At 48.3% G+C, this 20809-nt stretch overlaps 2 protein-coding genes across 3 annotated transcripts in view; one reads left to right on the top strand and one right to left on the bottom strand.

Moving 5' to 3' along the window:
- The window catches only part of dynlt2b (dynein light chain Tctex-type 2B), a 73203-nt gene that overhangs the window by 29159 nt on the left and 23235 nt on the right, over nucleotides 1-20809 (bottom strand). The window lies entirely within an intron of this gene.
- Nucleotides 4738-20809, top strand: part of LOC147115444 (IgGFc-binding protein-like) — a 169140-nt gene continuing 153068 nt past the window's right edge. For both annotated transcript variants that reach the window (XM_085989698.1, XM_085989697.1), the window contains exons 1-2: nucleotides 4738-4868; nucleotides 20676-20731. In XM_085989698.1, coding sequence (XP_085845824.1) covers nucleotides 4795-4868; nucleotides 20676-20731 — 130 coding nt within the window. In that variant the 5' untranslated portion in view covers nucleotides 4738-4794. The remainder of the gene's footprint in view (nucleotides 4869-20675; nucleotides 20732-20809) is intronic.

Below are 20809 nucleotides of genomic sequence, written 5' to 3'. Positions count from 1 at the left end.
TTCAAAGTTTGCAGATATATATCCCATTGATTGGAATTAATCCACCAGGTCTCTGTGATGCTAATGATGTTCAATCTATCAACCCCTGCATGACCTTCAAGATCGCACATCTCATTTGTCAGGCTTCTTGCATGAACAAACTATTCATGAGCATTTAGATTCTCCATCATCTGAGTGGCATTCTACTTCAAAGACTGCTGCGCAACAACAACAACAACTTGTATTTATACAGCGCCTTTAACATAGTAAAACGTCCCAAGGTGCTCCACAGAAGTATTATAAGAGGAAAGTTCAGCCTTGTCTTTTGCACTCACGTGCTGGGCTTCACCATCATTGCGGGTGGGGATATTCATGGAGCCTCCTCCTCCCAATTGTTGTTTAATGGTCCACCACCATTTATGACTGGATGCAGCAAGACTGCAGAGCTTAGATCTGATCCTTTGATTGTGGGATCGCTTAGCTCTGTCTATAGCATGCTGCTTCTGTTTTTTAGCATGCATGTAGTCCTGTGTTGCAGCTTCCCCAGGTTGGCACCTCATTTTCAGGTACGCCTGGTGCTGCTCCTGGCATGCTCTTCTACACTCCTTATTGAACCAGGGTTGGTCCCCTGGCTTGATGGTAATGGTAGAGTGAGGGATATGCCGGGCTATGAGGTTACAGATTGTGGTGGAATACAATTCTGCTGCTGCCCCACAGCGCCTCATGGATGCCCAGTTTGGAGCTGCTAGATCTGTTCTGAATCTATCCCATTTAGCACGGTGGTAGTGCCACACAACACAATGGAGGGTGTTCTCAGTGTGAAGACGGGACTTCGTCTCCACAATGACTGTGCGGTGGAAACTGCTACCAATACTGTCATGGACAGATGAGGACAAGTAGATTTTTCCCTCGTGTTGGTTCTTTCACCACCTGTCGCAGGCCCAGCCTGGCAGTTATGTCCTTCAGGACTCGGCCAGCAGTGGTGCTGACGAGCCACTCTTGGTGATGGACATTGAAGTCCCCCACCCAGAGTACATTCTGTGGCCTCAGTACTTCTTCCAAGTGGTGTTCAACATGGAGGAGTACTGATTCATCAGCTGAGGGAGGGCGGTAGGTGGTAATCAGCAGGAAGTTTCCTTGCCCATGCTTGATCTGAAGCCATGAGACTTCATGAGGTCTGGAATCAATGTTGAGGACTCCCAGGGCCACTCCTTCCTGACTGCATACCGGTGGGACAGGACATACCCAGGGATGGTGCTGGAGGAGTTTGGGACATTGGCTGAAAGGTATGATTCTGTGAGTATGACTATGTCAGGCTGTTGCTTGACTAGTCTGTGGGACAGCTCTCCCAATCTTGGCACAAGTCCCCAGATGTTGGTGAGGAGGACTTTGCAGGGTCGACTGCACTGGGTGTGCCGTTGCCGTTGCCGTTGCCGTTGCCGAGGGGTCCGTCCGGTTTTATTCTTATTATGTTTCGTAGCAGTATAGTTACAACTGAGTGACTTGCTAGGCCATTTCAGAGGGTAGTTAAGAGTCAACATAAGTGGGTACAGAGTCACATATAGGCCAGATTTCCTTCCCTAAAGGACATTATTGAACCAGATGGGTATACACAATCCGATAGTTTCATGGTTAACATTACTGATGCTAGCTTTTTATTCCAGATTTATTTAATTAACTGAATTTAAATTCCCCAGCTGCCATGGTGGAATTTGAGCTTATCTCCAGATCATTAGTCCAGACTAGTCCAGACTAGTCCAGTAACATGACCACTGTGCTACCTACCACACGCGAGAATGCTTGCACAATGTCAACCTTTCTGTTCATGTGTGGGATTTGAACTCGCGTCTCTGGATCATTAGTCCAGGCCTCTGAATTATTAGCCCAGCGACATTACCACTACGCTACCGTTCCTCTGGAATAGTCAAGTCTAAAGATAACAAAGGCATGGATGAGGGTTTCAGCAGCGGATGAGCTGAGGCACAGGCGGAGACGGGCGATGTTACGGAGGCGGAAGTAGGCGGTCTTTGTTATGCTGCGGATATGTGGTCAGAAGCTCATTTCAGGGTCAAATATGACACCAAGGTTGCGAACAGTGCGGTTCAGCCTCAGACAGATGTTAGGGAGAGGGACGGAGTCAGTGGCTAGGGGATGGAGTTGGTGGCGGGGACCGAATACAATGGCTTTGGTCTGCCCAATATTTAATTGGAGAAAATTTCAGCTCATCCAGCACTGGATGTCGGACAAGCAGTCTGACAATTTAGAGACCGTGGAGGGGTCGAGAGAAATGGTGGTGAGGTAGAGCTGGGTGTACAGCGTACATGTGAAAACTGACGCTGTGCTTTCGGATGATGTTGCCAAAAAAAAGAAAGAAATACTTGCATTTATATAGTGCCTTTCATGACCACCGGACGTCTCAAAGCGCTTTACAGCCAATGAAGTACTTTTTAAAGTGTAGTCACTGTTGTAATATGGGAAACGCAGCAGCCAATTTGCGCACAACAAGCTCCCGCAAACAGCATTGTGATAATGACCAGATCATCTGTTTTTGTTATGTTGGTTGAGGGAGAAATATTGGCCCAGGACACCGGGGAGAACTCCCCCTGCTCTTCTTCAAAATAGTGGCCATGGGATCTTTTACATCCGCCCGAGAGAGCAGACGGGGCCTCAGTTTAACGTCTCATCCGAAAGATGGCACCTGCGACAGTGCAGCACTCCCTCAGAACTGCACTGGGAGTGTCAGTCTAGCTTTATGTGCTCAAGTCCCTGTACCCACAACTTTCTGACTCAGAGGCGATTGTGCGACTCACTGAGCTACAGCTGACACCAAGGGGCAGCATGTAGATGAGAAATAGGAGGGGGCCAAGGATAGATCCTTGGGGGGACACCAGAGGTAACGATGCAGGAAGAGACATTGAACTATATGAGAGAAAATTAGGTGGGATTGTGAGTTGTGACTAGGTGGGATTGTGAGCTGTGAGGAGGATGCAAAGAGGCTTCAAGGCGATTTAGACAAGTTGAGTGGGTGGGCAAATACATGGCAGATGCAATATAACGTGGATAAATGTGAAGTTATCCACTTCGGTAGAAAAAACAGAAAGGCAGAGTATGATTTAAATGTTGCTAGATTGGGAAATGTTGATGTACAAAGGGACCTGGGTGTCCTTGTACACCAGACACTGAAAGCAAACATGCCGGTGCAGCAAACAGTTAGGAAGGCAAATGGTATGTTGGCCTTCATTGCAAGAGGATTTGAGTACAGGAGCAAGGATGTCTTACTACAGTTGTACAGGGCCTTGGTGAGACCACACCTGGAGTAGTGTGTGCAGTTTTGGTCTCCTTACCTAAGAAAGGATAGACTTGCCATAGAGGGAGTGCAGCGAAGGTTCACCAGACTGATTCCTGGGATGGCAGGACTGTCGTATGAGGAGAGATTGGGTCGACTAGGCCTGTATTCACTAGAGTTTAGAAGAATGAGAGGGGATCTCATTGAAACATATAAAATTATTATGACAGTGCTAGACAGACTGGATGCAGGGAGGATGTTTCCCCTGGCTGGGGGGTCTAGAACCAGGGGTCACAGTCTCAGGATATGGGGTAGGACATTTAGGACTGAGATGAGGAGAAATTTCTTCACTCAGAGGGTGGTGAACCTGTGGAATTCTATACCCCAGAAGGCTGTGGAGGCCAAGTCACTGAATATATTTAAGAAGGAGATAGATAGATTTCTAGACACAAAAGGCATCAAGGGGTATGGGGAGAGAGCGGGAATATGGTACTGAGACAGAGGATCAGCCATGATCATATTGAATGGTGGAGCAGGCTCGAAGGGTCAAATCCTGCTCTTATTTTTCTATGTTTCTAACGTCATCACTAAAATGGACAGATTATCTGGTCATTTATCACATTGCTCTTTGTGGGAGCTTGCTGTGCACAAATTGGCTGCCGCGTTTCCTACATTACAACAGTGACTACACTTCAAAAAGTACTTCATTGGCTGTAAAGCGCTTTGGGACATCCTGAGGTCGTGAGAGGCGCAGGAATGACGTATGAGGAGAGATTGGGTCGATTGGGCTTATACTCGCTGGAGTTTAGAAGAATGAGAGGGGATCTCATTGAAACTTATAAAATTCTAACAGGACTAGACAGACTAGATGCAGGAAGGATGTTCCCGATGGCCGGGGAGTCCAGAACCAGGGGCCACAGTCTAAGGATAAGGGGTAAGCCATTTAAGACAGAGATGAGGAGGAATTTCTTCACCCAGAGAGAGTGGTGAACCTATGGAATTCTCTACCACAGAAGGCAGTGGAGGCCAATTCATTAAATATATTCAAGAAGGAGTTAGATATATTTCTTAAGGCTAAAGGGATCAAGGGATATGGGGAGAAGGCAGGGACAGGGTACTGAATTTGGATGATCAGCCATGATCTCATTGAATGGCGGAGCAGGCTCGAGGGGCTGAATGGCCTGCTCCTGCTCCTATCTTCTATGTTTCTATAAATTAATGATAGCACTAAAATGGTGCCGTCAGGAATGTAACAGGAACTGGTGTGATTATGAAAAAGTACACAGGGCAAAGTGTGAAACTCTTTCTGAAACAGTTGCAAATGATTCATTGCCAATCAGCGGGTCAACGGTTCGATACGCTGCTCACAAACTGATTGGTGACTGAGAGGCTTTCCCTTTTTATTATCACTTGATCTATTGCTGTTATATATTCAGCAACCTCAGCGCGCGCACTTATTCCCCGGGGTGGAACAGGAGCAGCAGCCAGGCATGAAACTTCATGGCTGAATCAGATTGGAAATATTGAAAATGGCACACTTAAATTTCCTGCTGCTACTGATAGTTGAGGTGCAGTTTTTGCAGGCCATAGCATCAAGGAAAAGGTAAGTTCAATTTCATTTGCATCTTCATTCCCTGTCTCATTGTCTGGCAAAGGTATCTCTCTCTCTTAGGCAGTCCCTCGGAACTGAGGATGACTTGCTTCCACACTAAAAATGAGTTCTCAGGTGACTGATGAGGCCAATGCGGGACCTACAGACTCTGTCACAGGTGGGGCAGATGGTGGTTGAAGGGGCGGGTGGGTGGGGTGCTTGGGTTGACGTGCGCTCCTTCCGCTGTTTGCGCTTGCCTTCCGCTGTTTGTGCTTGGCTTCCGCTTGCTCCCGGCAAAGAGACTTGAGGTGTTCAGCGCCTTCCTGGATGCTTTTTCTCCACTTTGTGCGGTCTTGGGCCAGGGATTCCCAGGTGTCGATGGGGATGTTACACTTTTTCAAGGAGGCTTTGAGGGTGTCCTTGGAGCGTTTCCTCTGCCCACCTGGGACTCTCTTGCCATGTCGGAGCTCCGAGTAGAGCGCTTGCTTTGTGGGTCTCGTATGGAGTCTTGTATCGGGCATGCGGACGATGTGACCCATCCATTGGAGCTGATCGAGCGTGGTCAAAACTTTGATGCTGGGGATGTTGGCTTGAGCGAGAACACTGACGTTGGTGCGCCTATCCTGCCAATGGATTTGCAGGATCTTGCGGAGGCAGCGTTGGTGGTACCTCTCCAGTGCTTTGAGGTGCCTGCTGTACATGGCCCATGTCTCTGAGGCATACAGTGGGGCGGGTATCACTACTGCTCTGTAGACCATGAGCTTGGTGCTGGGTTTGAGGTCCTGGTCTTCAAACACTCTCTTCCTCGACCGCAGGCTGCACTGGCACACTGAAGGTGGTGTTTGAATCAACACTCACAACTGAGCGAGAACATAAGCTGCAAAGCAGTACAGCTTTTTCTTTTCTTTGTATGCTAACTCCCTCTCTTCCTTTCCTCTCCTGAAGGCGTTGATTGACTCCTTGATGGATACAGTTCCAGGCACCCATGGCCTTCTGGTATCTCACCCAAGTGTCCAATCTTCATGTGTAGCCTTGCCAGTGAGGATCAGCAGGCTATTCAAATATGCGGGGAGGCTGCGGGGGATGGGTGGGGTGCGGGTGCACCACAGCCAAGTCTGATCCCAACCTTTCCTGATGCAAACTTCCAGTAAGGGTAGTTGGAAAGCGATCAGGAGCAGGAATCCTGCCTGGGGATCGGGCGAACATAGGAACAGGAGTAGTCCACTGAGCCCCTCGAGCTTGTTCTGCCATTCAGTGAGATCGTGGCTGATCTGCGACCTAACTCCATCTACCCGCCTTTGCCCCATATCCCTTAATACCTTTGGTTAACAAAAAGCTATCAATCTCCGATTTAAAATTAACAATTGATCTAGCATCAGTTGCCATTTGCAGAAGAGAGTTCCAAACTTCTACCACCCTTTGTGTGTAGAAGTGTTTCCTAATTTCACTCCTGAAAGGTCTGGCTCTCATTTTTAGACTCTGCCCCCTAGGCCTAGAATCTCCAACCAGCGGAAATAGGTTCTCTCTATCTACTCTATCTGTTCCCCTTAATATTTTGAAAACTTCGATCAGATCACCATTAACCTTCTAAATTCTAGGGAACACCACCCTAATTTGTGTAATCTCTCCTCGTAACTTAACCCTATGTATCATTCTGGTAAACCTACGCTGCACTCCGTCCAAGGCTAATATATCCTTCCTAAGGTGTGGTGCCCAGAACTGCTCCCAGTGCTCCAGGTGTGGTCTAACCAGGGCTTTGTACAGCTGCAGCATAACTTCTACCCCCTTGTACTCCAGTCCTCGAGATATAAAGGCCAGCATTCCATTAGCCTTTTTAATTATTTTCTGTACCTGGACCCCCCAAGTCTCTTTGGACCTCCACTGTTTTGAGCTTTTCACCATTTAGAATGTACCTTGCTCTATCCTTTTTAGGTCCAAAGTGGAGGACCTCACATTTGGCCAGTATTTGGCGAGAAAGCAGAGTTCAGGTTGAAGATCAGCCATGATCTTATTGAATGGCGGAGCAGGCTCGAAGGGCCATATGGCCGACTCCTGCTCCCAATTCTTGTGTTCTTATGACTTTCCCCTCCCTAATACAGGGGCCCCCTGTCTTTAAAGTAAGGGGTGGGGTTGCCTGTTTTCTGCACTTTTTCTGTCCCCGGTGAGAAATTCCAACGATTGGAGGGGAGGGACGGGCTCTTCCACTTCCTCCCTCTGATGCTGAGGTGCGGCATCCTAAACAATGCCAGTTCCCACCTCATTGCCCCCCACAAACGCAGCGAGTTCCCACAAACTGCAATTTGATTATTTTTTTTTTTTTTTTTTAATTCATTGATGGGATGTGGGCGTCGCTGGCTAGGCCTGCATTTAGTGCCCATCCCTAATTGCCCTCGAGAAGATGGTGGTGAGCCGCCTTCTTGAACCGCTGCAGTCCATATGGTGTAGGTACACCCACAATACTGTTAGGAAGGGAGTTCCAGGATTTTGGCCCAGTGACAGTGAAGGAACGGCGATACAGGTCCAAGTCAGGATGGTGTGTGGCTTGGAGGGGAACTTGTAGGTGGTGATGTTCCCATGCACCTGCTGCCCTTGTCCTTCTAAGTGGTAGAGGTCGCGGGTTTGGAAGGTGCTGTTGAAGGAGCTTTGGCGAGTTGCTGCAGTGCATCTTGCAGATGGTACACACTGCAGCCACAGTGCGCCGGTGGTGGAGGGAGTGAATGTTGAAGGTGGTGGATGGAGTGCCAATCAAGCGGGCTGCTTTACCCTGAATGGTGTTGAGCTTCTTGAGTGTTGTTGGAGCTGCACTCATCCAGGCAAGTGGAGAGTATTCCATCACACTCCTGGCTTGTGCTTTGTAGATGGTGGAAAGGCTTTTGTTATGTATTGTGTGTTCTATTGTGTGTTCTCCTCCCACCTGTGGTGGCGCTGTCACAGGAGATAAATGGTTGGGTATTCTCTCGGTTAAGTTTAGCTCTCTTTGTTCGGAACTTGCCAGAACTTCCTTTCCTTCCAATAAAGCACTTCATGTTTGAATCTCTGAGTTCTGAGTCCTAAATTGTGTCTAGGTAGAAAGGTACCGACACAACAAGTGGCAACGAGGAGCGGATGAATCTGCGTACGTTACGGGTGCAGTGAGTAAACAGAAAATTTAATTTGAAACGTGAGATGGCTACTATATTAGGAAACATCGGTGATTTTGATGAAAATGTGGAGCAATGGAGCGCATTTACGGAACGTTTTGACTATTTTGTATTGGCGAATGCGGTGGCAAATGAAAAGGTCGTGCCTACCTTTTTGAGTGTAATTGGGCCGAAGACCTTCAATTTACTTCGCAGCCTCGTGCAGCCAGATAAGCCAGGAACTAAAACATATAAGCAACTAGTGGAAATTCTTGGAGCACATTTTTCACCAAAGCCTCTGGTTATTGCTGAGAGATTTAGATTTCACAAACGGAATCAAGAGGAGGGGGAATCAGTGACGATGTTTATTGCTGCTTTAAAAAGGTTGTCGGAACACTGCCAGTTCAAGGAGGTGCTGAATGACACCATTAGAGACAGACTTGTGTGTGGTCTGCAAAATGCAGCCACACTGAAGCGCCTTCTTACTGAGGACAACCTTACTCTTGAAAAGGCCATTGACGTTAGTGTCTCCATGGAGATGGCGGAAAAGGAGGCTCACCAGTTGAGTTCAACAGGGAGAGTTCACAAGGTGTCATCTGAGCCTAAAGGTGCGCGGAACGGCACATGTTACCGTTATGGGAAAACGGGCCATCACGCTAATGACTGCTGGTGTACGGAGCTGGAATGCCGAAATTGTGGCAAAAAGGGTCACATTGAACGTGCCTGTAGAGGTAAAAAAAAGAACAGACAGAGCTGGGAAGCATGGAAGCAAAATGTCTGTATTTGGACAAGAGAGGAAAAAGAGTGTTCATTCAGTGCAGTATGATGGAACAAGCAAAACAGAGGGGAGCGACACCTCTGAGGAGGAAGAGGTGCACATACTGACGGTTGCAGGTGGTTCAAATGGCTACTGGGTGTCACCACTGGTGGAGGGACAATCAGTGCGGATGGAGGTGGACACAGGCGCGGCTGTGTCCCTTGTTTCAGACACTGTCTACAACAAAATGCTAAAGCATCTTACCCTTCAGCCAACAAACATTGTGCTAAAGACGTACACCGGTGAACCTGTGGCCATGAGAGGCGTCATTGAGGTGACAGTTAAATTGAACGGACAGACTGCAAAACTGCCACTATATGTGGTAAAGGGAAATTACCCATCGCTACTGGGACGTGCGTGGCTAGAGAAAATCACGCTGGACTGGCCTGCAGTCCGCATGATGTCAAAAGGGGAGTCAGGTCTGACTGCAGTGTTAAACAAACATGCAGAACTCTTCAATAGGGAACTTGGGAGCATGAAAAAGATCAGCGTGAGACTGGACATTAAACCTGACAGCAAGCCGGAGTTTCACAAAGCCCGACCTGTACCCTATGCAATTAGGCCAAAAGTTGAGGCTAACTTGGAGGCCTTAGTCGAGAATGGAGTCCTGGAGCCTGTGAGCGTGAGCAAATGGGCCACACCCATTGTTCCTGTCCTGAAAAAAGATGGATCTGTTCGAATCTGCGGGGATTTTAAAGTGACTATTAACCCGGTGCTGTCTGTGGAACAGTACCCTCTTCCCCTCATTGATGATCTTTTTACGGGCCTGGCCGGAGGGCAAAAGTTCAGCAAAATAGACTTATGCCAGGCTTATCTACAAATGCATGTCGATGACAAATCAAAGGAGCTGCTGACAATTGTGACACACAAGGGGCTATACAGGTACTGCCGCCTTCCGTTTGGAATTACGTCGGCCCCTGCTCTATTCCAAAGGGCAATGGATCAGATTTTGAGTGGACTGCCAGGAGTCCAGTGCTACCTGGATGACATCCTTGTCACTGGGACAAATGAGGAGGATCATCTTCTGAACTTGGATGCGACACTACAACGACTGAAAGAGTACGGACTCAGAGTTCGTAAAGACAAATGTGAATTCTTTCAGTCTTCAGTTGAGTACCTGGGGCATGTGATTGACGCTACTGGCCTGCATAAGGCGCCGCCAAAGGTCAAGGCGATCGTGGAGGCCCCAGCACCCCAGAATGTGAGCCAGTTACGTTCATTTCTGGGGCTACTTAACTACTATGGGAAGTTTATTCCAGACTTAGCAACATTGCTGAAGCCGTTACATCAGTTGCTATGTCAAGGCAAAACATAGAAATGGACTGAACTGTGCAACGAAGCTTTCACCCAAGCAAAGAAAGCATTGCTGAATTCGGAGGTCCTGACACACTTCGACCCAAAGCTACCCGTGCAGCTAGCATGTGATGCATCACCATATGGTGTGGGAGCAGTCATATCCCACATCATGCCTTTGGGTGAAGAGAAACCTATCGCCTTCGCATCACGCACCTTGAACAAGGCCGAGAGTAACTATGCGCAGATCGAGCGCGAGGCCTTGGGAATCGTTTTTGGAATTCGAAAATTTCATCAGTACCTGTTTGGGAGAAGGTTCACACTCCTGACAGACCACCATTCATTGACTTCAATCTTCGGGCCCCACACCGGAATTCCGTCTCTCGCTGCAAGCAGGATGCAAAGGTGGGCTTTACTGTTGTCAGGACACACATACGACATCAAATATCGCAAATGAGACTTGCACGGCAACGCAGACGGTCTCTCAAGGCTACCCTTGCCTGTTACTCCCCCAGAGCCTCGTCAGATAGACATCTTCTACTTTAGACAAGTGGAGGGAGCACCTGTCACTGCAGTTCAGGTGCGAAGGTACACCCGCAACGATCCAGTCCTGTCTGAGGTAATGGACGATGTCATTCGAGGGAGAGCGATAGGAGATTCTCCTAGTTTGAAACCTTACGTTTCAAAAAGAAATGAGCTCTCCGTTCAGGCAGGTTGTCTTCTTTGGGGACGCCGTGTCATCATTCCGCCACCTCTGAGGGAACCTATACTGCAACAACTTCATACAGGCCACAGTGGGATGGTTCGGATGAAGGAAATGGCAAGAAGCTACTTCTGGTGGCCAGGTCTCGATGGGAATATTGAGGAGAAAGCCAAAACATGTTCCCCATGTCAAAGGGTCCGGAATGTTCCACAGCTGGCAACCCTGCACCCCTGGGATTGGCCTGCAGAAGTGTGGCAGCGAGTACATGTGGACTTCGCCGGTCCTTTCGAAGGGAAGATGTTTATGGTGGTTGTGGACGCTCGCAGCAAGTGGCCGGAGGTTGCTGTGATGAGGTCTACCACGGCAGAGAAAACAGTTGAGAAACTTGGTGAGATGTTCAGCCGTTATGGCTCACCGGAACAACTCGTAAGTGGCAATGGTCCACAATTTGTATCACAGGAGTTTGCAACCTTCCTGCATGTGAATGGTGTCCAACACATCAGGTCTGCGCCCTATCATCCCTCTACTAACGGCCAGGCAGAAAGGTTTGTGCAAACTTTGAAGCACGCCTTGAAGGTATCACAAGGTCAGGGCTCAATCCACCAACGTCTGAACAGCTTCCTGTTGTCCTACAGGAACGAGCCGCATGCCACAACCAAAACTTCCCCCGCTTCGCTCATGATGAAGAGGCAGTTGCGGACACGTTTTGACTTACTCAAACCTCCAAGGGCAGAGCAGGTTGTCCATCGTCAACAACAAGCTCAAGTTGAAAAGAGAGAGAAAAGAGCCAAGGAGAGACGGTTTCATCCGGGAGAGCACGTCCTAGCTCGAAACTACAACACTGGACCGAAATGGGTTCCTGCTACGGTGATCGCGCAGACGGGCCCTGTGTCTTACACGGTTGAGACTGCTGAGGACATCGTCTGGAGAAGACACACAGATCAACTGTTGCTAGGAGCAGAGACAGCCACAGAGGCTCCAACGGCTGGTTGGCCTGAACTGTTTCCGAATTATACCGCAAACCAGCATCCTTTGCCACAGTGCTCTTCTCCAACACAGGAAGTCAAAGAGACTGTTCCACCTGTGCAAACTCCTGACTTTCAACTGACACAGGCACCTTCTCCATCCAGGCCTGTGTCAATGCCTACTGCTGTGGAAGCCAGTGATGACCGCCGGTATCCTGTCAGAGAGCGGCGGCCTCCAAGACGCTTGGATCTGTAGGCTTAGTGACTTACCCACAAGACTGGGGCAGAATAAACCCCAGGGTAAAGTCAGGGTTTGAGGCAGTCTACCTCTACCCTAGGTTAGTTGAGTGTATTGAAAGTAACTTACCTATTGAGGAATAATGTGGACCTTCCATTTAAGAGGGGAGGAAATGTTATGTATTGTGTGTTCTATTGTGTGTTCTCCTCCCACCTGTGGTGGCGCTGTCACAGGAGATAAATGGTTGGGTATTCTCTCGGTTAAGTTTAGCTCTCTTTGTTCGGAACTTGCCAGAACTTCCTTTCCTTCCAATAAAGCACTTCATGTTTGAATCTCTGAGTTCTGAGTCCTAAATTGTGTCTAGGTAGAAAGGTACCGACACAACAGCTTTGGGGAGTCAGGAGGTGAGACACTCGCCGCAGAATTCCCAGCCTCTGGCCTGCTCTTGTAGTCACAGTATTTACATGGCTGGTCCAGTTCAGTTTCTGATCAATGGTAACCCCCAGGATGTTGATAGTGGGGGATTCAGCGATGGTAATGCCATTGAATGTCAAGGGGAGATGGTTAGAGTCTCACTTGTTGGAGATGGTCATTGCCTGGCACTTGTGTGGTGCGAATGTTACTTGCCACTTGTCAGCCCAAGTCTGAATGTTGTCCAGGTCTTGCTGCATATGGACACGGACTGCGTCAGTATCTGACGAGTCTCGAATGGTGCTGAACAGTGTGCAATCATCAGCGAACATCCCCACTTCTGACCTTATGACGGAGGGAAGGTCATTGATGAAACAGCTGAAGATGGTTGGGCCTAGGACACTGCCCTGAGGAACTCCTGCAGTGATGTCATGTGATTGAGATGAATGACCTCCAACAACCACAGCCAACTTCCTTTGTGCTAGGTATGATTCCAACCAATGGAGAGTTTTCCCCTTGATTCCCATTGACTTCAGTTTTGCTAGGGCTCCTTGTTGCCACACTCGATCAAATGCTGCCTTGATGTCAAGGGCAGTCACTCTCACCTCACCTCTTGAGTTCAGCTCTTTTGTCCATGTTTGGACCAAGGTCAGGAGCTGAGTGGCCCTGGCAGAACCCAAACTGGGCGTCAGTTAGCAGGTTATTGCTGAGTAAGTGCCACTTGATAGCACTGTCGACGACACCTTCCATCACTTTGCTGATGATTGAGAGTAGACTGATGGGATGGTAATTGGCCAGGTCAGATTTGTCCTGCTTTTTATAGACAGGACATACTTGGGCAATTTTCCACATTGCCGGGTAGACGCCTGTGTTGTAGCTGTACTGGAACAGCTTGGCTAGGGGCGCAGCTAGTTCTGGAGCACAAGTCTTCAGTACTATTGCCGGAATGTTGTCAGGGCCCATAGCCTTTGCAGTATCCAGTGTCTTCAGCCGTTTCTTGACATCACGTGGAGTGAATTGAATGGGCTGAAGGCTGGCATCTCTGATGCTGGGGACCTCAGGAGAAGGCTGAGATGGATCATCCACTCGGCACTTCTGGCTGAAGATAGTTGCAAATGCTTCAGCCTTGTCTTTTGCACTCACGTGCTGGGCTCCACCATCATTGAGGATGGGGATATTTTTGGAGCCTCCTCCTCCTGTTACCCGTCCACCACCACTCACGACTGGATGTGGCAGGACTGCAGAGCTTTGATTTGATCCGATGGTTGTGAGATCGCTTAGCTCTGTCTATCGCATGTTGCTTCTGTTGTTTGGCATGCAAGTAGTCCTGTGTTGTAGCCTCACCAGGTTGACACCTCATTTTTCGGTATGCCTGGTGCTGTTCCCGGCATGCTCTCCTGCACTCTTCGTTAAACCAAGATTGATCTCCCGGCTTGATGGCAATGGTAGAGTGAGGGATATGCCGGGCCATGAGGTTACAGATTGTGGTTGAATACAATTCTGCTGCTGCTGATGGCCCACAGCGCCTCATGGATGCCCAGTTTTGAGTTGCCAGATCTGTTCGAAATATGTCCCATTTAGCACGGTGGTAGTGCCACACAACACGGTGGAGGGTATCCTCAACATGAAGACGGGACTTCGTCTCCACAAGGACTGTGCGGAGGTCACTTCCGCCAATGCTGTCATGGACAGATGCATCTGCAACAGGTAGATTGGTGAGGACAAGATCAAGTAGGTTTTTCCCTCACCACCTGTCGCAGACCCAGTCTGGCAGCTATGTCCTTTAGGACTCGGCCAGCTCGGTCAGTTGTGGTGCTACCGAGCCACTCTTGGTGATGGACATTGAAGTCCCCCACCCAGAGGACATTTTGTGCCCTTGCTACTCTCAGTGCTTCTTCCAATTGGTGTTCAACATGAAGGAGTACTGATTCATCAGCTGAGGGAGGGCGGTAGGTGGTAATTAGCAGGAGGTTTCCTTGCCCATGTTTGACTTGATGCCATGAGACCTCATGGGGTCCTGAGTCAATGTTGAGGACTCCCAGGGCTACTCCCTCCCGACTGTATACCACAGTGCCACCACCTCTGGTGGCTCTGTCCTGCCGGTGGGACAGGACATACCCAGGGATGGTGATGTCTGGGACATTGGTTGCAAGGTATGATTCGGTAATTATGACTATGTCAGGCTGTTGCTTGACTAGTCTGTGGGACAGCTCTCCCAATTTTGGCACAAGCCCCCAGATGTTGGTAAGGAGGACTTTGCAGGGTCGACAGGGCTGGGTTTGCCGTTGTCGTTGCCGAGTGGTCTGTCTGGTTTGATTCTTATTGTTTTTCGTAGCGGTTGTTTACAACTGAGTGGCTTGCTAGGCCATTAAGAGTCAGCCACATTGCTGTGGGTCTGGAGTCACATATAGGCCAGACCAGGTAAGGACGGCAGATTTCCTTCCCTAAAGGACATTAATGAACCAGATGGGTTTTTGCAACAATCGGCAATGGTAGTCATTACTAAGACTAGCATTTAATTCCAGAATTAAATTGAATTGAATTTAAATTCCACCAGCTGCCGTGGTGGGGTTTGAACCCATATTCTCAGAGCATTTGACTAAGCCTCTGGCTTATTAATCTAGTCACATAACCACTACACCACTTCTAATGCCAGGTGGAAAATGGCCGGTAGCAGATTTACACCCTGCCCAATTTTCATTTCCAACGGCGGTTGAATTCGAGTTCCTCCATTCGTACAATGATGGTGCGCTAGATCCTTAATCAAAAGACAATGCTCAGTCTCCAGAATTAGAAGGCACTTATGAGGAAAGATTCCTAATGCTCCCTCCAGCCCACGCCCCCCACCCACTTAATACTTTATAAAATCAGTGCCCTATAGCAAGAGTGTCAGCTGTGGCTCAGTGGGTAGCACTCTCGCTCCTGAGTCAGAAAGTTGTGGATTCAAATCCCACGCCAGAGACTTGAGCACAAAATCCAGGTTGATACTCCCAGTGCCAGCACTGAGGGAGTGCTGCGCTGTTGGAGGTGCCGTCTTTCGGATGAGATGTTAAACTGAGGCCCTGTCTGCTCTCTCAAATGGACGTAAAAGATCCTGCGGCAATATTTCGAAGAAGAGCAAGGGAGTTCTCCCCAGTGTCCTGGTCAATATTTATCCCTCAATCAACTTTTGCGACCGCGCCTTCCACCACCTCCAAGGGCAGCAGGCGCATGGGAACACCACTACCACCTGGTTCACATCATCCTGACTTGGAAATTTAATGTTGTAATGTCCGTGTGTAATTGAGACACGGACTGCAGAAGTTGGTTATAACAGGTGTTTACTGAATGGAGACAAAACTGGAACTACTATACAAAGTTACTACACAGGCTTATATACAGGGGTGGTCACTACTGGTACTGCAGTATACAGGGGCTGCAGAATATAGTTCCTTCTTCAAGGTACATACACTACAAATGTCTCTTCACTTCTCTTTTGTTCTCTCATCCCCATTTCCCAGCCCCCAAACTGGCCTTTTAATCCGTTTCATTTCCTGTGTTTTCTCAGTCCTGACGAAGGGTTTCGACCCGAAACGTTGGCTCTATTTCTCTCTCCATGGATGTTGCCTGGCCTATATTTATAGTTATTTCGGAGGGCTGGTGATTACCTGGTGTCAATCATTTATTCCCCATCCTTTTGTCCAATTGTGAAGCGGAAAGGCAGCCCTCGCCATCTCTTTCTGCATGGCTGAAGAGGCCTCCCTCTTATTTTTCTGAGGAATGTTTTGTTGTTTCTTTAAGGATATTTTATGACTTTTCAGCACCATTTTGTCTATTATCCCACCACCCTGTGTTGTTTTGCATTTTACGATTCCCTTATCACTTCTATTTGTCTTTTGGTGCTTGTTATTCAACCTCGCTGGCATTTCTGCCATCTGTTCCTGGCTGCACATTGTCGGTCTCTGTTCTAAGAATTAAAACTTCATCTTTGAATCTAACAGCTATCACTTACAAAGCGGCACTTGCTCACCAATAACCTGCTCGCTGATGCCCAGTTTGGGTTCCGCCAAGACCACTTGGCTCCCGACCTCATTACAGCCTTGGTCCAAACATGGACAAAGGAGCTGAATTTCAGAGGTGAGGTGAGAGTGACTGTTCTTGACATCAAGGCAGCATTTGACCGAGTTTGGCATCAAGGAGCCCTAGTAAAACTGAAGTCAATGGGGATCGGGGGGAAAACGCTCCACTGGCTGGTGTCATACTTAGCATAAAGGAAGATGGTTGCGGTGGTTGAAGATCAATCATCACAGCCCCAGGAAATCACTGCAGGAGTTCCTCAGGGCAGTGTCCTAGGCCCAACCATCTTCAGCTGCAGGGATCGGTCCTTGGACCCCAGCTATTCACAATATATATTAATGATCTAGACGAGGGAACTAGATGTAATATCTCCAAGTTTGCAGATGACACAAAGCTGGGTGGGCGTGTGTGCTGTGAGGAGGATGCCAAGAAACTCCAGTATGATCTGGACAGGTTGGGTGATTGGGCAGAGGCATGGTAAGTGCAGTATAATGTGGATAAATGCGAGGTTATCCACTTTGGTGACAAAAACAGGAAGGCAGATTATTATCTGAACAGCAATAGATTGGGAGAAGGGGAAGTGCAACAAGACCTGGGTGTCCTTGTGCACCAATCGCTGACGATAAGCATGCAGGTGCAGCAGGTGGTTAAGAAGGCAAATGGTATGTTGGCCTTCATAGCGAGAGGATTCGAGTACAGGAGCAAGGATGTCTTGCTGCAGTTGTACAGGGCCTTGGTGAGACCACACCTTGAGTATTGTGTGCAGTTTTGGTCACCTTATCTGAGGAAGGATGTTCTTGCCATGGAGGGAGTGCAGCGAAGATTCACCAGACTGATACCTGGGATGGCTGGAATGACGTATGAGGAGAGATTGGGTCGATTGGGCTTATATTCGCTGGAGTTTAGAAGAATGAGAGGGGATCTCATTGAAACTTATAAAATTCTAACAGGACTAGACAGACTAGATGCAGGAAGGGTGTTCCCGATGGCGGGGGAGTCCAGAACCAAGGATCACAGTCTAAAGATAAGGGGTAAGCCATTTAGGACAGAGATGAGGAGGAAATTCTTCGCCCAGAGAGAGGTGAACCTGTGGAATTCTCTATCACAGAAGGCAGTTGAGGCCAATTCATTAAATATATTCAAGGAGTTAGATAGATTTCTTAAGGCTAAAGGGATCAAGGGATATGGGGAGAAAGCAGGAACAGGGTACTGAATTTGGATGATCAGTCATGATCTCATTAAATGGTGGAGCAGACTCGAGGGGCCGAATGGCCTACTCCTGCTCCTATCTTCTATGTTTCTATGTTTCATCAATGACCTTTCCTCCAACATAAGGTCAGAAATGGGGATGTTTGCTGATGATTGCACAGTGTTCAGCACCATTCACAACTCCTCAGATAATGAAGCAGTCCATGCCCGCATGCAACAAGACCTGGACGACGTTCAGGCTTGGGCTGATAAGTGGCAGGTAACATTCGCGCCACAGAAGTGCCAGGCAATGACTATCTCCAACAAGCGAGAGTCTAACCACCTCCCCTTGACATTCAACGGCATTACCATCGCCGAATATCCCACTATCAACATCCTCGGGGGTCACCAGTGACCAGAAACTTAACTGGACCAGCCACATAAATACTGTGGCAACAAGGGCTAGGTAATCTGTGGTGAGTGTCTCACCTCCTGACTCCCCAAAGCCTTTCCACCATCTACAAGGCACAAGTAAGGAGTGTGATGGAATACTCTCCACTTGCCTGGATGAGTGCAGCTCCAACACTCAAGAAGCTCGACACCATTCAGGACAAAACAGCCCACTTGATTGGCACCCCATCCACCACCTTAAACATTCACTCCCTCCACCACCGGCATACCATGGCTACAGTGTGTACCATCTACAAGATGCACTGCAGCAACTCACCAAGGCTTCTTCGGCAGCACCACCTAGAAGGACAAGGGCAGCAGGCACATGAGAACACCACCACCTCCAAGTTCCCCTCCAAGTCACACACCATCCTGACTTAGAAGTATATCGCCGATCCTTCATCGTCGCTGGGTCAAAATCCTGGAACTCCCTCCCTAACAGCACTATGGGAGTACCTTCACCACACGGACTGCAGCAGTTCAAGAAGGCGGCTCACCACCACCTTCTCAAGGGGCAATTAGGGATGGGCAATAAATGCTGGGCTTCCCAGCAACGCCCACATCCCATAAACGAACAAAAAACAGTGGTTATCTCGCTTCCCCTCAAATTCATCAATGCTATTCGCCTCAACCACTCCCTGTGGTAATGACTTCCATTCTCACCACTCTCTGGGTAATGAAGTTTATCCTGAATTCGCTATTGGATTTATTAGTGACTATCTTATATTGATGGCCCCTAGTTCTGGTCTCCTCCGCAAGTGGAAACATCTTCTCTACGTCTACCCTATCGAACTCCTTCATAATCATAAAGATTTCTATTAGGTCACCCCTCAGTCTTCTCTTTTCTAGAGAAAAGAGCCCCAGCCGGTTCATCCTTTCCTGATAGGTACAACCTCTCGGTTCTGGTCTCATTCTATTAAATCTTTTTTGCACCTTCTCCAATGCCTTTTTATAATATGGAGACCAGAGCTGTGCACAGTACTCCAAGTGAGGTCTAACCAAAGTGCGATACAAGTTTAACATAATTTCTCTGCTTTTCAATTCTTCCGCTCTAGAAATTAAATCGTAGAGCTTGGTTTGCTATTTTTAACGGCCTTATTAATCTGAGTTGCTACTTTTAGTGATTTATGTATCTGTATCCCCAGATCCGCTGGTTGACGGACAGGAAGCTGTTAGGGTGACTGGGGGGCTGCTCAGATTGGAGAAGGGTTGGAAGAGGCGTACCCCAGCAGTCCGTGCTGGGCCCACTTCTGTTTTCAGTATATATAGATGATTTGTCCTTGGGTATAGGGAACACAATCTCAAAATTTGCTAATAACACAAAAGTAGGAGGTTTGGCAAACAGTAAGGACTGGAAGACAGAAAACAGGTTAGTGGAATGGGCAAACAGGGGGTGGGTGGATATAGTTTAACGTGGCAAAGGGAAAATTAGATAAATATTTGAAGCAGAGAAAAATATGGGGTGAGAGAGGCATTGGGGTCGATTTTCATTGGGCCATGGAGTCGGGATTGGAGGTGTGTGGGGGTTTAAATTCCCGAATTCGGGAGTCCCGACACCATCCCGCCCAAAACCTGCCTCCATGTAAGTTTCAAAGGAGGCGGGTACCCGCCCCGCACTGGGACCCGCTGACCCGAGGCGGGAAGGGATTAGTGCCAATTAACTGCTTGTTAACAGGTAGTTAACAGGTAGTTTTTAGCCTAATCCCTATTTTGAAGGTTGTCGTGTGGGATTCCCGACGGCTCCAAACCACGCCAAGTTAGAGGAGTCGGGCCGTCGGGTTGAAGGACTTGGAGGGGTCGAGATGTCGGTGTTCAGGTGAGTGATGGGTGCATGAGTGCAAAGGTAAGTGTGTTTGGTGTGTCTAAAGTGTGTAAAGAAGTTTAAATTACCTGTACTTACCTTTACAGCCTTCCTTCCTCTAGGCTTCGGGAGTCCATCATTCAGCCGGCACTGAAAGCAGAATGGCTGCGAGCTGTCAAAAGTGACAGCCTGCAGCTTTCAGTGCCGGCGAGATTTCTAACTGGGTCTGCGTAGGACTCAGGTTAGAAGTAAGACTGTCAGTGTTTGACAGCTTCAAACAGCTGTGAAATGCTGATATTTCATCTGTCAACACGTCTTGACAGATGAAATTTCAGTCTGTGACGTCACCTGTTGCCGGGTGGCCCTTAATTGGCCTGCTGAGCCCGCTGGGCGGGTTCAACAAGGTCAATCAAGTCAAAATCGCGTGGATTGGCCGCATCTCGATGGAGGCGGGACTACAACTCCAAAAGTTGTAGTCCCGCCTCCTTCCCGACTTCTGAATGAAAATCACCCCCATTGAGATTAGTTTTGGATTGCTCCAACAAAGAGTCAGTGCAGATATATTGCGCCGAATGGCCTCCTTTGGCGCTGCATGGTTCTATTCCACGCTCTGTTCCACCACAGAACCTCATGGTCCACCGAGGAGGACAGAGGCTGAAAAATGTTTATAAAAATGTTATGCTCATACTTGAGTTTTAATTATTATTCATTGAAAATGCTCTAACTTTTTGAATATTGCAACGTTGATCCGTAATGAGTTTTTTTTTTAAATACACAGTGAGGAAGGCCTTTCACACTCACAGAGGAGTTTAAACTTCTGGATTCCAGGTGGAGGTACGTTCTGTTCGAACAGCTGGATCACCAGTGAGGGACGCTGGTTCGCACGGAATAGTCCAATCAATAAATAAAAGC

This window comes from Somniosus microcephalus, chromosome 6 (assembly GCF_052327205.1).
Source record: "Somniosus microcephalus isolate GS21.2 chromosome 6, FLI_Smic_1.0, whole genome shotgun sequence".
Lineage (NCBI taxonomy): Eukaryota > Metazoa > Chordata > Chondrichthyes > Squaliformes > Somniosidae > Somniosus > Somniosus microcephalus.
Note: the sequence above shows the minus strand (reverse complement) of the source record. Positions and strands in the feature narration are given on the sequence as shown.